Source organism: Electrophorus electricus, chromosome 18, assembly GCF_013358815.1.
Source record: "Electrophorus electricus isolate fEleEle1 chromosome 18, fEleEle1.pri, whole genome shotgun sequence".
NCBI lineage: Eukaryota > Metazoa > Chordata > Actinopteri > Gymnotiformes > Gymnotidae > Electrophorus > Electrophorus electricus.
In genome coordinates this window covers 3,481,504-3,497,412 of record NC_049552.1, presented here as the reverse complement: position 1 = coordinate 3,497,412, position 15,909 = coordinate 3,481,504, and the positions used below count along the sequence as shown (strand labels likewise).

The window sequence follows — 15,909 nt, the reverse complement described above, 5'->3', positions numbered from 1 at the left end:
CAGTTTCTGTTGTTCATGCAGGTTCGACGCTGTACGATGTGTTTGCGTTTGCGTTATGTCTGCCCTCCCGCCCTGCCACCATCACCTGATCAAGCTCTATTATTTGTACTATTGCTAAAATATTTAATACTTTATTTTTAGTCAATTATGACAATTAATCAATCGGTTCAATATTTTATCTCCATTCCAATCTTACGTCAAGCGTAACTTTCCCACCATCACAGCTCTATTAAAATCAACTAATGATGCATTCTCATATCTATGACACAGGACAACTCACAGGTACAGATTTCATTGATCTTTCCAAGGCTTTTGGTAAGGTTGATCACTGCTTCCTCCTTGATAAGCTCTCTCTCTATATTTGTTTAACTCAAAATGCTTTCCTTTGGTTTGATGCTTATCTTCGTATGAGATGTGATCTTTCAGGGTTCTCAGTCTGACTAATTCTTGGAAAAGGTGTTCCAAAAAGACACTACTTCCTTTGTCTGTTTTTAAATAAGCTCAAATGGTTCCATTCATCTTTATTCTGCTGAAATTTCTACACAAATGTTGTTGTTTTTTTAAACATTTTACTGGTGTTCAACTAATTAATAGCCTCTGTCTCACATTTTTGGCCTTCAACCCAAAAATACAATGGCCCGCAATGTACACCAGTCAGGCACAACATCAAAACTAATGACAAGTGAGAGGAATAACATTTATCTCGTTACAATGGTCTTGAATGCTAAGGCTCATTGATTTGCATGGGGAGCGAAGACTATGCTGATTCCACAGAAAATCTACTGTAACAGATTGCTGAAAAAAGTTAATATGGGCTATGATGGAAAGGTGTCAGAACACACTTTGCAGCTTGCTGCACATGGAGCCCAGTCAATTAACTGTAAAAATTATTTACAGTGTGCCCATTCTTCGGTGTTATTACTTAACAATTAATTTAAATGAATAATTAAAACAATTTAATAATTATGAACAGACTGATATTAATTTAAAAAATGCTCATACAAAGAATTAACAATTTAAAGAAATAAATTTTTTTTACAGAATCATACACACTGCTTCAACTACGCTACTATAAAGAACGTCTCTCGTTTCCAATCACAATATTATGAAAACTACGTATCCCAGCAGGCCACCACAAATCTCGTGAGCAAGATAACGGAGGCCTTGTTGTTGGATGTTATCGCGATGGTAGCTTATTGCTCTCTGTGTACAGCAGCAAATGCTGTCAGTCAGATTAGAGGGGGTAAGAATTACTGAAATCATAGACTGGCGTTCACACAGCTGCGTAAATGTTACAATCTGTGCTCTTGTACCGTTGTTGTTCTGAACGCAGCGCTTGACAGTGAGGGGCAAACAGCGCTCCCATCTAAACTAAACTGCACAGGCCCATACAATCTTATCTAGCTAACAGTCTTCTCCTATAAAACGAGCAAATGGCGTTGAAAAGAATCCAAAAGGTGAGTAGGCTGTTTCTCGTTGTCTGCACTGTAAATTTAGCATCGCGCACTCGGCTCGTTTCTTCACTTTCTCTGCGTCTTTCTGTATAGGATTGCGTCGTACTTTCCCCATTTTCGTACTCATTCCTGAAAATCTCCATCTAGACAAAGAGGAATAGACTATGGTGGATGCATGCCCCCCTGCGACCGACGCACCGTGCGCCATCGTTTCCCCCTTTTGCGAACCCTCATCGTGCCACTCATTATAAAATAACCGTTTCTCCAGCCAGGCGATGCAGATGGCCAGCTTAAGTATTTGTTTTAGGGCTGATTGTCACCAGTAATGTTTGCTTTTGATAGGTTACGTTGTGACATTGACTTTCGAGAACACACGGCGTACGATGCACGGAGACGTTGGCCGTTGCTTTTATTACACATTTGCCACAGGTACATCTGTAGCCGACCCGGGTGGTGGGAATAAACGGTGGTAAAATACAATCTCGATGATAGTCATTCAACATGAACGGGAGCGCGCCGGACGCGCAAGCGTACTGGCCAGCAAGCGCTCCAAGTTGCCAAATACTGAACCCCAATGTCAACGTTCCCATATATGGCTCGGCAAACGGGACCGCGGAGGGTATTTTTAACAGGTTTGCCACGCATGCCCCCGACTTTAATCACAGAACTGCATTAAATATAAGAGGTGTTTCTTTTTCAGACTCTCCGATATGTTACAGAGCCGTTTGTGTCTGAGCGCCGTTCGTCTAGAATTAAGGTTTTGTTTTTGTTTTGTTTTTTAAAGCAGTGTTCAACGTTAAGGTCGTTGAGCAAAAATCATGCATGCTTTTAGCCTAGAATATATTATTATGGTATAAACTTTACAGCTAGTATGTTCCCGGACACCCAGCTTAGAGACGTCGTGCTAGTGTTCACTGCTTCACAGTAATTGAATAATGGTTTTCGCTGTTCATTTTCCTTCGGGATATGTAATAATGTGATGAAAAGATTCAAGACCATGTCAACGAGATTTTAATGGAGATTTTGAGATTTTTAGTTTTCTTAGTAGCAATCAGCGATGTGTAATAACTAACGTTACTGCCAAACGTTCTTATACTTTACACTTGTGTGGGCACAAGAGATGTATTACATGTAGGCTATTACATATCTTATAAACATGAATTACTATATAAATATGATTTACATTCTAACCTTGTGTTTTCACTTTGATCATGATTGTGTTCTAAGGATTTATTGCCAAACGGTTATTTATCTGCAGATTCTAGGCTCCTAGTCTCATCCAGGTCGAAATGCACATGCGTCCCTGGCGTCCCATCTGTTGAAATGTCTGCTAACTGTAAACTCGATAAAAGACCGCTGTCATTTAATTGGTGTGAAAACCATACAATAGGCCTATGTGTTAGATTACGATTTGGTGTAAATACAGACTAACTGTGTGTATTGGGTAAGGATTAAGTGAGACACGCCTAATGTTACTAGACCAGTGTGCTAATTTGACCACAAATAGGATAGGTTTTTTCTTTTTGTCAAACAATATATATATAGTTGCACTTATCTTAATCACTAATGATATTTTTAACATCTATAATGACAATTCGCCTATCAGGAATTTTTGATTTGTAACATAGTAGATTTGGAAGTGAGCACAGACCCTGAGTGTGATAGGATAGCAAACACAACACTCTCACTGTAAGATTTGTCAAAACATTTCATGAGTAAAAGCTTTTTGTCCCGTCATGTGCTTCCTGATAAGAGCTGATATGTATGTAGTAAAAAGAAATACAGAAATAAACATATCACAGCTCCGCTCACTACTGAATTTTGGCTAAGGTGTAAAACTGAATATAAATTTTCCATCTTAAGGTTGACATTTTCTAAATGTGGGTTCTTTGTGATATATCTGTGGGGACATTTCACAGGGACTGCCTCAGCCATGGCGGGTTGCATGTCCGGGCCTGTTTAATACATGGAAATCAGGAGGAGGCAATGACATCGGAGATGTAAATAGCAGCAAGCACACACACACTACTGCTTCTGCAGAAACTTCTAGAAATGTGATCTGCCTCTTTTTGGACAAGCCCAGCCTGACTCTGTGGCCAGATGGTTCTCGTTCTATAGGACATTTTGAGAGAAATGTCCCTCGATTTTTACAAATGTGTGGGAATTTGTAAAGCTATGATTGTATCCTGTGTTGTGAAATATGTTTTCTGTTTCCAGAAGTTACGTAAATAGACAGACAGGCCCTTCTGATATTTTTGCTTTGTTTGCATGTCATTCATTTGAATTCAAGACTAATGCAGCTTTCATTTGTAATCTGATGTCCAGCTGGTGGTGTGAAGGTCGCCTTATGTGCCTCCATTATTATATCTGCGAGGGAAAGCTACACCAGAGCAACGGAGTTACTGGTGTCTGATAGCTCGCGGACTCTCACAGCTAAGTTTAGGGGAGCCTTTTCTGGAGCCGTGAGTCAGACTGTAACTTGTATGCCACACCAGACAGCATCTAACAGACTGAACTAGGCCAGTGAGACTTGAGGTGGAAAGGAGAGGTACATCAAAGGTTCGTTACACGCTCTTAGTCCATGTGCATGTGATTTGGTGGGAACCAGATACACAGTAGAGCCTTGTTTCCAGAGTTTTAGTATGCCACCTAGCATACACCCTTCCATAAGGTTAACATACTCAGTGACAGTTCCAGAAAATCTTAATGCGGTATCCGAAATATATAGAAATGTCGATATAGATGTCACCAATTTGTGTCATTGTCAAAAGCAGGTGAACCTTTATGAGAAAAAAATAGTGAAAATTGTTTTCTCACACATAAGGCAACGTCGCAGGTTATTTTGCAGAGTTTCACCAGCAAGCTCACGAGCCATATGCCTCATAATAGATCGCCAGCTCATGAAACTATATAAACATCAATGAATTCTGCAAAGAGAGAGGATGAAAGGCTTAAAGGAGTTCCAGAAGCTCCATAGAAACAGCCCCACCATTGCTGTGCCCGTAACGTGCTGGGGCATCTTGCAGATACCGGTTCCGCAGGCGTTAACGCGATGCAGGCTTGGTCTCTCTCTTCGCCTTGCGTGCATTGTGGTGTGCCATTTCGTGCACCGTTGGTGTGATACTGTCGGATGCCTGCAGTGGTTGTTCCCCGGTCCTTGGCCCGTGTCCCTTGGTTTAGGAACACACCACGGTGCGTAGAGAGTGGGTGGAGGTGATTGTCATCATCACTCACCGACATGTGGATATTTGCCAGTTGCGGGAGCCATTCCCCTGCAAATAACAGGAGTATTCTAGCGTGGCTTGTTTTGTGACAAAAACAACGAATGGCGCAAAACTGAAGTGTGGAATTTGTATTAACGTTCAGCCCTAACGTTCAGTGTGGGAGCTCTTTGCTCAGCAAAAGCTCTGAATCTTTTTTGATTTGTCTATGTACCTCTATATAACCATCTATTTAATTGGCAAGTCTGTTTGTCTATTCAAAACAGCATAAAAAATAAATTACTTTTGTAATCATGATGCCCATAATACATTCAGTGGAAGTACAGTATGTCTGACTCCAACTCGACCAGTTCGAGGCATTTATGAGTATGCTTCCTTGCCACTATGATGCATTCTGTGTCTGGAATGTATTTCATGCAGAAAGGGAGACTCACTGCCCAGTTCCCCAAAATGCTTTCACCAGGCTTCATAATTATGATAGTATTATAATAGATATTATGATGGCATTCCTTCGATGGGATTTTGTGTGTGCCAGTTTTTATTAGCAACATATTTAAGGCCGAACGTATAGTTTTGCCAGATCCTACAAACAGCACTCTTAGTCTTTTTGGATGTCAGCTGGCTGTACTGGGGTGAAAAACAGAAGCGAACATGTTTTTTTTTTGTGATTTAAACCATGATTCAAGGCAGATTTGCTTATGTGATTTCAGGTCATTTCTTTGTGCCACTTCAAAATTTTGCACAGATCTTTTGTAAAAGGGTGGTAAAGCCGTGGCTTTGAAGTACGTTTGGAAAAGCAGGGAGCTGATAAGAGATGATGAATTCATTCCTGATTTTAGTTTCGGTGGTGAGATGGAAACAGACCAGCTTGCCACTTAAATGAAAGTGAATAGTTCATTGACCCCCCCCCCCCCCCATTTTTCTCCCTATTGTAGTCGTATCCAATTCCCACCCATCACATAATTCTCCACTATCACACATCATGTGCCAGCCAGGGAAGGTGTGGACTGTCACATGCTTCCTCTGAGCCACTTGTAGCCAATCATCATGTCTTTTCAATCTGCGGCACGTGCAGCGTCAGGGGGCAGAGTACCGTGCTCGGAGGATGGCGCTCAGATAGCCGTTTTAAGTGGTTCGTTCACAGCTGAACTGTTGCGGGTTTTGTCATTGTTTGGTTTAAAGTAACATTGATTTTTGGCTAGAATGAAATCCAAATGTCTCCTTGCGATGTGACACAAGGCGAAGTGTTTGGAAAGGGTTGAAAATGTTCACTGTCAGGTGCACCTGTCCTTGTTCACATTGGTGGTGTTCTTTCCCACAGGAGCTGACAGACCTACAGAGGGATCCGCCTGCCCAGTGTTCAGCGGGACCAGTGGGAGAAGACCGTGAGCATGAATGAGTGAATGAATGAATGAGTGAATGTGTGAATGCTTAAATAAATTCCTGCACAAAATATATCCGGTCTTTCTGACCACCACTCATTAGTTCCTGCTCAGATGGTGCAGCTCTAGCCAATTCTTTCACAGCAGTATCATTGCTCAGATTCTGTAAGGAATTCGTGTTTATTTGTCTTGTTAAATGTCATGTTCTTGTCATGTTTTACAGTATTTCACTGGCAAGCCACAATAATGGGTCCGGTAGGTACATATATGTCTTTCCTTATTTGCTTTTCTTTTCTTTATTTGCTTCTAGTGTTTCATGCTGTTTTGGTAATTTTCTGCAGTTTCTTACAATCCTGCTGTGACATTCCTCCCATTGTGAAACCTTTTTAAAAATGCTGCTTTTTAAATATCCATCTGTTCTGTAGTCTGCCTCTTTGTCTGTTTGAACTTTGAATTCTAGTGTCTGCCAGCTAATGAAGCACACACTGTGCTTAAAACATCACTGTTTTTAAACTGTGGTGGTAAATTTACGGAGGTGCAACTTGATGCTTCTTTCTTGGGGTACTTTCAGAACGATAGCCCATACCAGGGTGGGGTTTTCTTCCTCACCATCCATTTCCCCACAGACTACCCCTTCAAACCTCCAAAGGTTAGTCACACGCCATCTTTTGCCGGGGGACCCGGAGGCCACAGATTACCCGCAGTGGGTAGCAGCTTGAAGACGCATGTTTTTTTTCCAGGTCGCGTTCACGACGAAGATCTACCACCCTAACATCAACAGTAACGGTAGCATCTGCCTTGACATCCTGCGTTCGCAGTGGTCTCCTGCGCTCACCGTGTCGAAAGGTGGGCATCCACCCAGCAGCAGTGCAGGAAACAAATGACAGCGCACCATCTAAGGAAACAAACCTGAGTTTTTATGTCTGGAGGTTTTGAAATTAGCCAACCAGTTTTGATCAGTGAGCAGCAGTGATACGTCAGTCAGATCAGTCAGTAGTGGCCGTTATCATATGTCACCACAGGCTTTTTTCCACATGACCCATGGTCACGTGCTTTGTTAATGCAGTCAATGGGTTTATCAACATGAAACTGCGTTGAGTCCATGTGTTGAGTCCATGTGTTGAGTCCATGTGTTGAGTCCATGTGTTGAGTCCATTTGTTGAGTCTATGCTTTTCCTGTATTTCAGTGCTCCTCTCCATCTGCTCCCTGTTATGTGATCCGAACCCAGACGACCCTCTAGTGCCTGAGATCGCGCACACATACAAAGCTGACAGAGAAAAGTGAGTAAGCCATGAATGGTGCGCCTCACAGTACAGCCGAGTGTTGTAGCATGGCCCACATTACACTAGAGTATTGTAATATGCTCCACATTACACTAGAGTATTGTAATATACTCCACATTACACTAGAGTATTGTAATATGCTCCACATTACGGTAGAGTATTGTAATATGCTCCACATTACACTAGAGTATTGTAATATGCTCCACATTACACTAGAGTATTGTAATATGCTCCACATTACGGTAGAGTATTGTAATATGCTCCACATTACACTAGAGTATTGTAATATGCTCCACATTACACTAGAGTATTGTAATATGCTCCACATTACGGTAGAGTATTGTAATATGCTCCACATTACGGTAGAGTATTGTAATATGCTCCACATTACGGTAGAGTATTGTAATATGCTCCACATTACACTAGAGTATTGTAATATGCTCCACATTACGGTAGAGTATTGTAATATGCTCCACATTACGGTAGAGTATTGTAATATGCTCCACATTACGGTAGAGTATTGTAATATGCTCCACATTACACTAGAGTATTGTAATATGCTCCACATTACGGTAGAGTATTGTAATATGCTCCACATTACGGTAGAGTATTGTAATATGCTCCACATTACGGTAGAGTATTGTAATATGCTCCACATTACGGTAGAGTATTGTAATATGCTCCACATTACGGTAGAGTATTGTAATATGCTCCACATTACACTAGAGTATTGTAATATGCTCCACATTACGGTAGAGTATTGTAATATGCTCCACATTACACTAGAGTATTGTAATATGCTCCACATTACACTAGAGTATTGTAATATGCTCCACATTACGGTAGAGTATTGTAATATACTCCACATTACACTAGAGTATTGTAATATGCTCCACATTACACTAGAGTATTGTAATATGCTCCACATTACGGTAGAGTATTGTAATATACTCCACATTACACTAGAGTATTGTAATATGCTCCACATTACACTAGAGTATTGTAATATGCTCCACATTACACTAGAGTATTGTAATATGCTCCACATTACGGTAGAGTATTGTAATATGCTCCACATTACGGTAGAGTATTGTAATATACTCCACATTACACTAGAGTATTGTAATATGCTCCACATTACGGTAGAGTATTGTAATATACTCCACATTACACTAGAGTATTGTAATATGCTCCACATTACGGTAGAGTATTGTAATATACTCCACATTACACTAGAGTATTGTAATATGCTCCACATTACACTAGAGTATTGTAATATGCTCCACATTACGGTAGAGTATTGTAATATACTCCACATTACACTAGAGTATTGTAATATGCTCCACATTACACTAGAGTATTGTAATATGCTCCACATTACGGTAGAGTATTGTAATATACTCCACATTACACTAGAGTATTGTAATATGCTCCATATTACGGTAGAGTATTGTAATATGCTCCACATTACGGTAGAGTATTGTAATATGCTCCACATTACGGTAGAGTATTGTAATATGCTCCACATTACGGTAGAGTATTGTAATATGCTCCACATTACAGTAGAGTATTGTAATATGCTCCACATTACACTAGAGTATTGTAATATGCTCCACATTACACTAGAGTATTGTAATATACTCCACATTACGGTAGAGTATTGTAATATGCTCCACATTACACTAGAGTATTGTAATATGCTCCACAGTGTAACTTGCTGGCCCGAGTGCCGAAGGGCGTGGAGCAGGATGCACAGACTTCCTCAATATGGACGAACATTTATTCATATACAACATAGAGGAGGAAAGTGGCACTCGCATGTAAACACAAACAATGAACATAAGCACACTAAACACTAACTACTTCTAACACTTAACACGATGTTAAACAAGCATAGTTAAGACTTGATACATATAGGTACACACGACATGCTACATTAACAATGACCAAAACATTGCACACATTGGCACGGGTTTAAATACACATAGACTAACACAATGCAGGTGTGGTTACGAACAAAGATCCTCCCACTTCACGTGGCGGGCCAAACCACGTGACTCGCAGGAGGCGAGCGTTCCGTGACAATAAAAAGCTCCACATAACAATAAAATATTGTAGCATGCTTTACAGTACAGTATCGTAAAATGCGCCACATTACAGTAGATTTTACATTTTTTCATTTACATCTCATAACAAGCTCCGCATTACAGTATCGGAACATGGTATACATGTACAGTGGCGTACTGTAGCATGGCACACATTACAAAACAGTATTGTAACAGGCCCCACATTATAGCACAGTATTGTATTATATCTCACAATAAAATACAGTATTGTAGTATGCCCCACATCACACTACTCATACGTTGTAACAAGTCTCACAACACAGTATTGTAACACACCTGACATTATGTCTTCTGTGTGCTTCATATAGTTGAACACTTTATCAGTAGTATTCAGACTGAAGTATTCATTTTATTCTGCCCCTTTTGAAAAAAAAACCTCCAGATACAACAGACTAGCAAGAGAATGGACACAAAAGTACGCCATGTGAGAGTTCCTCCTTCCGCTGGACCACCAGGGCAAACAAAGGGACAGACCAACCAGTTTTAATGTTTTTTAACATGAGGAGACCGAACAAGCGTGAGTGAGAGGTGGAGGACAGACCAACACTGAACCGTGGGCTGGGAGGAGACAGAGAGCGGAGACGAGGACACCCGTGCACGTCAGGGCCACGTCGCGGCTAACCTCTGCCGCACATGTGCCGCCGCACCCAGATGGGTGCCCGGGTCTGCCACGCGAGAGCCGGGAAAAATACTGGAAAACAGTCTCTGGAAAATGGGACAAGCCCACAGGCTACCACGAACCCAGGAAAATGAGACTTTTCTGACTTTTAGCACTACTACTACTACTGCTGTTATTGTGACTGACTCGCTGTGTTCCTGTAGCTGCCCTCCCCATTCCTTGCCTTGGGGTTTGCTGGCGTGCCCGTGTCTGTGCCTGGCCCGCTTCCTGCTGGCACCAGGGCCCGCACAGCCTCTGGGTGGAGAGGATGGGATAAGCCTCCCTCATCCACACACCATCTCATCTCTTCTGAACTACTGTGTTTACCCTTTGGTTCTCTCTGTGTGATTGTGTGTGTGTGTGTGTGTGTGTGTGTGAGATTGTGTGTGTGTGTGTGTGCGCGCGTGTGTGTGTGAGCGAGCATGCGTGCATGCATGCGTGTGTATTAGACATGTAACGGTATGCACTCAGGGCACAATACAGTTCATAATGTACACTCTTCGTTATATAGTATTCCTACTTACCACTTGAACAAGATTTTATTTATCAAATGTGAAAAATAAGCCTTTAAATAAAATATCTGTATTAAGACAGGGAACTATAGTAGAGAAGGTTACAAAATGATGTTAACGCTGTTTCAGTCAGTTGAAATCATCTCATTTCATTTCATAACAAGAAGTAAGAGCTCTGTGTGGCCCTTCGATATATGGTACAGCTGTATTTTGTTACATGTCGTGTGTGTGTGTGTGTGTGTGTGTGTGTGTGTGTGTGTGTGTGTGTGTGTGTGTGTGTGTGTGTGTGTGCGCGCGCGCGCGTGTGTGAGTGCGCGCGCATGAGAGAGAGATATGTGACCCTGCCTTTTTTTAGTCTATATAATGTAGATGATTGGGAGAAAGAAAATTAGCATTATTCAGGTTCCACTGACTTGGTTTTCCACGTAGTTTATGAAATGGGAGTAGGGCCGTGATTTCAAACCTTGAACGTTGGAGGCGGGTCCTATTTTTGTTTTTAACTTTCATGCCGTTGTCACATGCCATCACTGTCCATCTGTGACACTAGATGGTATCTCGAACTGAGACGATACCCCCCTAACTGGGGGGCAAATAATAACAGTAAAGCGAGTTCGGTCATCCGGATATATCCGTTTAACCGAAACGAGACAAGCACCCATGTGCGGTTTGCTGTAATCAGCCCTCCCCTGTGTGTTTGGATAGGAGTTTCCATGCCAGATTTTTATAGATCTAAAACCACGCCATCTGCATGTGCATGTTGTCGCAGACGTGTAAGTATTTGTAAATGAGTATAGTCATTTGCCTGCAGAAACGAGGCCAAGTTTCCTGTGTGTCTTTTAAATGAAGCAGATTCGCTTGCAGAGACGTTGTCCGAGGAACACTGTATCCGAAGACGCAGAGAAGTCGATTTCTTGGGTGGCGGGATCTGTATGGAAACTCCACACACCATTGCTGCCAAATGTGTTAACGTTATTGTTCCTTTAGATTTTCGTAGCAAGGGGCCGCACAAATGCAGTACGCTTCTGATATTTTCTTCTACTATGTCTGTGAGCAAGAATGTAGTCTTTAGTAATTCTTAGATATCTTGTTTCTAGGCACTAATATATACTAGCTTTGTGACTGAGCGTAGATGGTATATTTGATGTACAACAAGCCTAAGTTCTGAACTGAGGTGATTTCTTGTCCATTTTTTTTTTGTTGTTTTTTTTTAACACATCTCATTAAAAAGCCCATTGCTCTGAAGCAGGTGGTAGACGTGAATAGCCGAGGAAGGAGCGACTAGACGCTCTGGTTGCGTCTAGAAAGGTGGAAACCGCAGCGTTCCTGGGCTCTATCCGTTGGCGCAGAGGTTGTCTTTGCTCCCTGGTGGAAAGGCGAAAGGCCAAGTTGCGCTCGCGCTTCCTCTCGCATTTTCGTCCCCTCGAAATAAGACTTGGCTCCATGTAGAACCGTCACGCGGCTGCACGGGATCGGATCAGCACGTCAAGTTTTACTTTCCGATGATTCGATGTTTTTGCAACGTTGGAATGTAATTTGTGTGTGGGTGTGTGTGGGTGTGGGTGTGGGGACGGACGCTGTCCTAAACGGAGCGTCCGCTCGTTTCTTCTTATTGTCTGCAAACAACCGTGCCAGCACTCGAGCGCATATTGCCAACACCATGGCAGTGTCCACTTGGTGTGGCCTTTCTCGTTCGTGCTTTTTTTTGGTTTGTGTATTTATTTATTGTGTTGTCTTCCAACGCAGTCGGTAGCAGTGTATGTTTGCCTCTGGTTGAAAATGGCTCTGGGAAAGGAACTTGTGGAATGCTGGACAGATCGCAGCGATAAAACCTTTTCCACGACCATTTGGAAGGAATCGGGGATCTCCGATTTCCTTTAATCCTCCACTATAAAATCTTAGCCTTAACCGATAGTGTGTAACAACCCGAACTGTACTGTAAAAAATCTTATTTCGATGTTTTATTTTCCCCTCTAATCTGTTGAGGGTTTTACTTTTGCGAGGAGAAACACACACACCCCTCTCCTCGCTAACTGCTGTCTACTGCTCTCTAGTTTGACATTCTCCTCATGCGCTCAGAACAGCTGAAACTAACCTCAGAGGTGTTGCATTAGTGAATAAAGTTCCCTTTGTTTTAGATCTTCTCCTGGATGTATTTTTTGTGGCGTCTCATTGTTATTGTGGGTTATATGGTGCTGTATAACTGAAATGCACGTTCACTGCATTGTAAAGTACCTGGGTCCCATTTAGCCCGGTACTATTGTGATGCATATATTAACGCGTTAAGACTCCTAATTAAAGCATGAACACTTTGCCGCATTCGTTTAACCAAATGACGGAAAATGCAGTTAAGCATGAAAGCAGTCGTCGTCATGTATTAGGCACAACGAGGAATGAATAATAGTCCACTTAACACCTTGCCGTCTTGGCGGCCAATATCAATACTACTGTAGATGAGAGACCGGTATTAATATCTCCATATGACGAGAAGGTAAACAAGTGCGTCGTGCGTCCACTAGATGGCGCCATGCGCCGTTTTCAGACTTCCCGGGTCCCCTCGGCGGAGCGGTGGTGTACTTGGTGTGGCGAGCCACGCTTCCTGTGTGCGTACTGCCAGTAGGTCCACCAGCTCCTGGCCTTGAAGACGGACCGATCCTTACACGATGGCTGTGAATCTGAGCAAGAACGGCGCCGCCCTTACGGCGGCGTACAAGGAGGTGGTGGGCGAGAAATCCGAGACCAACTGGTAAGTAACGTTGCGGATCCATTATTGTGATCAGTCGACATGTTTCGCCGGCGTTGGCTAGGCTAGCAGCCTGTGCACCGTGAGGTTTTGCTGTTTAGCGCCCTGGCTGATGTTACATCTGAGCATTTATTCTACCTGTCCAGCGCGGTAGTATTTCAAACAATACTCGAGTTCTTGGGTGTAGGTATCAGGCCGCGGCAGTGAGACTTCCCTTTCAGATCTACGTTTATTTCCAGGCGTGTTGCGTATGTAACGTCCTGTAGCTTAACGCTACATTGTAACTAACTAACGTAGAGGTTTTAACTATAAACTTTGTGCCGTCTGCACACGTTGGAGGAATCTGAAAGTGGCTAAACCTGAGCCTGGATGTGTGAAAGTCGCTCTTTTCACCGGGCCAGACTGAAAGTTGATGCGATTTACACACGGTTGACCCCAGTGCACGTCCTGTTTCCTCGCCAGTCGGTCAGGCGCTTCAGGGTCAAACGGGATTCACAGGTGTTGAGGTGAAACGGTGCCCGGTGAGACCCGGGGGGACTTGTGAATATTTCAGCCATTGTGTCCGTCATGTCCTTAATACTGGTTGTGTTTAACATCTCTCAGTAACAGTTGAGGTCTTGTATTCTGCAATACAAGCCGAAATTTGCACCAAACCACTTCAAACGGTGAATCACAGCTGGAAATTCTTTGCATTCTAGTCATTCAAGGCTTAATCTGTGTCTGGAAAACGACCCCAAATATAACCTAGTAGGCTAGCCGAAAAGAAAATGGCTCCAACTCCACCAGCCCCAGTCAGAGTTGGCTACAAATGGCTTTTCTTTTTCTTTTGGTTCTACAGAAACGCACTTTCAAATAGCCACGGTGCCGTTATTGTCACTCTGTCTGATCATAAACCTTCTGCGACGCGGAAATCTTTTTACGACACACGTTGTCACAAAGCAGCTTTACAAATGTATGGCAACAGATCCCTAATGAGCAAGCCAGAGGCGCCAATGTCAAGGAAAAACTCCCTGGGTGGAATTAAGGAATTCAGACTGAAGAGAGACCCCCAATCCTCCATGGGCCAATAAACAGTCCATGCTTTATTAAATAATGCTTAGTCCAAGTAGCCACTTAAGTATAGTTTGGTGTCTAGAGTGCGCAGGCTGTGACTACCTCCTTGGCATATGGCAGCAGTTAAATAATTTAAGTTATACCACCTGTTGATGCGCAGAGCTGCAATTTTGGCTCGTCTTCTTGCTGACAATTGAGCTTAGCTTCCTGGTTGGACTACGCATGACCACGGAGGGCTGAATGATTTACAACTTGGTATGGCTTTCCGGCTTACGCTGCTGAGACTGGAGATGCTGCCCAGTGACGCGTGCCCAGGAGACCTTGCTGTAAGTGTGCGTTTCAGAAAGGATGAGACAAGAGGAGTAATTATAAATGGCCCATATTTAATTTTCGCTCCCTTTCCTACTCAGAATTTTGACACAGGAAGCGCGAAACACGGACACACGCCCGCCTGTACCGAGAAGGGCCTCGTTTTAGGAAATTAGGGCTCCCTGTCTAGCACCTCAATCGATTTTTCTCACCTTTACCATCCTAAGTGTAGTGTCTGATTTCACTGTAGCTCAGAGATCAACACGACCAGAACGAGCATTCTTAATGAGTTACTTGACAGTCACAGTAACTTGCATAGTTTAGTGGTAGCTCAGTGGTTAAGGTACTTGACTAGTAATCAGAAGGTTGCTGGTTTAAGTCCCATCACTGCTAGGTTTCCACTGTTGGGCCCCTGAGCAAGACCCTTAACCCTCAATTGCTCAAGTTGTTCTCAGTCATAATTGTAAGTCACTTTGGGTAAAATGGTCATCTAATTACACATAAATGTGTCACTTGTGTAACCGCTAGCAATCTTTTCCTGCACTGAAACAGCACGTGGTTAGCTTTCTCTCTGGATGGCCATTGCATCTAATTTCAGTGGTTACAATTTCAAACCACTGCTGATCTGGTTTTGTGTTGGCGATTCAAATGTGATGATATTTCACTTATTTCCTTCTGAAATGTCCAGCCAGGCTAGTTTCCTGGTATTTCAGCAACCCAACAATAACAGGGCTGTAGCTATTAAAGTATGTGATTTGTAGGCCTATGTCTGCTGTGCTGTTTGTTAGCACAGACTGAGTCAGTTCACTGGCATCTGTGGCTGTGTTTTGACAGGCCCAAGTAGGGGGTTTTGAAAGAGAAACATGTCTTGTACGAGGCCGGTTGAGGCTTATGGCATGAGATGTTTTGTCTGGGCTATTCACCCTTCACCATCACGAAGGACCGTGTGTATACCCGAGCAGAGGATGATGGGATATGTTTGACATTGCCAGCTGACTCGGTAAATTGATTTTTTTTTGCAGAGTCAGCTGCAGTGAAATTAGTACGTTTGGCATTCAGTAACAGCAGCTTCTGTTTACACTCACCGTCCACTTTGTGAGAAGCCCCTATCTTGTATCAACACGTTCCTTTTTAGTCAAATCTAATCGTCTTGGGTGTAATTACAGACTA

The 15,909-nt window shown here is 42.7% G+C and overlaps 2 protein-coding genes across 3 annotated transcripts in view; both read left to right on the top strand.

Moving 5' to 3' along the window:
* Nucleotides 1-1,186: 1,186 nt before the first annotated feature.
* Nucleotides 1,187-12,771, top strand: ube2d4 (ubiquitin-conjugating enzyme E2D 4 (putative)). The gene is made up of 7 exons (XM_027024176.2): nucleotides 1,187-1,457; nucleotides 5,997-6,060; nucleotides 6,281-6,312; nucleotides 6,629-6,706; nucleotides 6,798-6,903; nucleotides 7,245-7,338; nucleotides 9,850-12,771. Exons 1-7 carry the CDS (start codon nucleotides 1,434-1,436, stop codon nucleotides 9,893-9,895), a joined length of 444 nt encoding a protein of 147 aa, XP_026879977.1. The 5' UTR covers nucleotides 1,187-1,433; the 3' UTR covers nucleotides 9,896-12,771.
* Nucleotides 12,772-13,196: 425 nt separating this feature from the next.
* Nucleotides 13,197-15,909, top strand: part of dbnlb (drebrin-like b) — a 17,777-nt gene continuing 15,064 nt past the window's right edge. For both annotated transcript variants that reach the window (XM_027024184.2, XM_027024183.2), the window contains exon 1: nucleotides 13,197-13,380. In XM_027024184.2, the coding sequence (XP_026879985.1) occupies nucleotides 13,298-13,380 (83 nt within the window). In that variant the 5' untranslated portion in view covers nucleotides 13,197-13,297. The remainder of the gene's footprint in view (nucleotides 13,381-15,909) is intronic.

What these genes read in the sequence shown, in the direction of transcription:
- ube2d4 (XM_027024176.2), top strand. Translation starts at nt 1,434, where the DNA reads ATGGCGTTGAAAAGAATCCAAAAG. An exon ending in GGGACCAGTGGGAGAAGACC is followed by an intron (nt 6,061 to 6,280) that starts GTGAGCATGAAT and finishes CATGTTTTACAG; the next exon opens with TATTTCACTGGCAAGCCACA. An exon ending in ACCCCTTCAAACCTCCAAAG is followed by an intron (nt 6,707 to 6,797) that starts GTTAGTCACACG and finishes TTTTTTTTCCAG; the next exon opens with GTCGCGTTCACGACGAAGAT.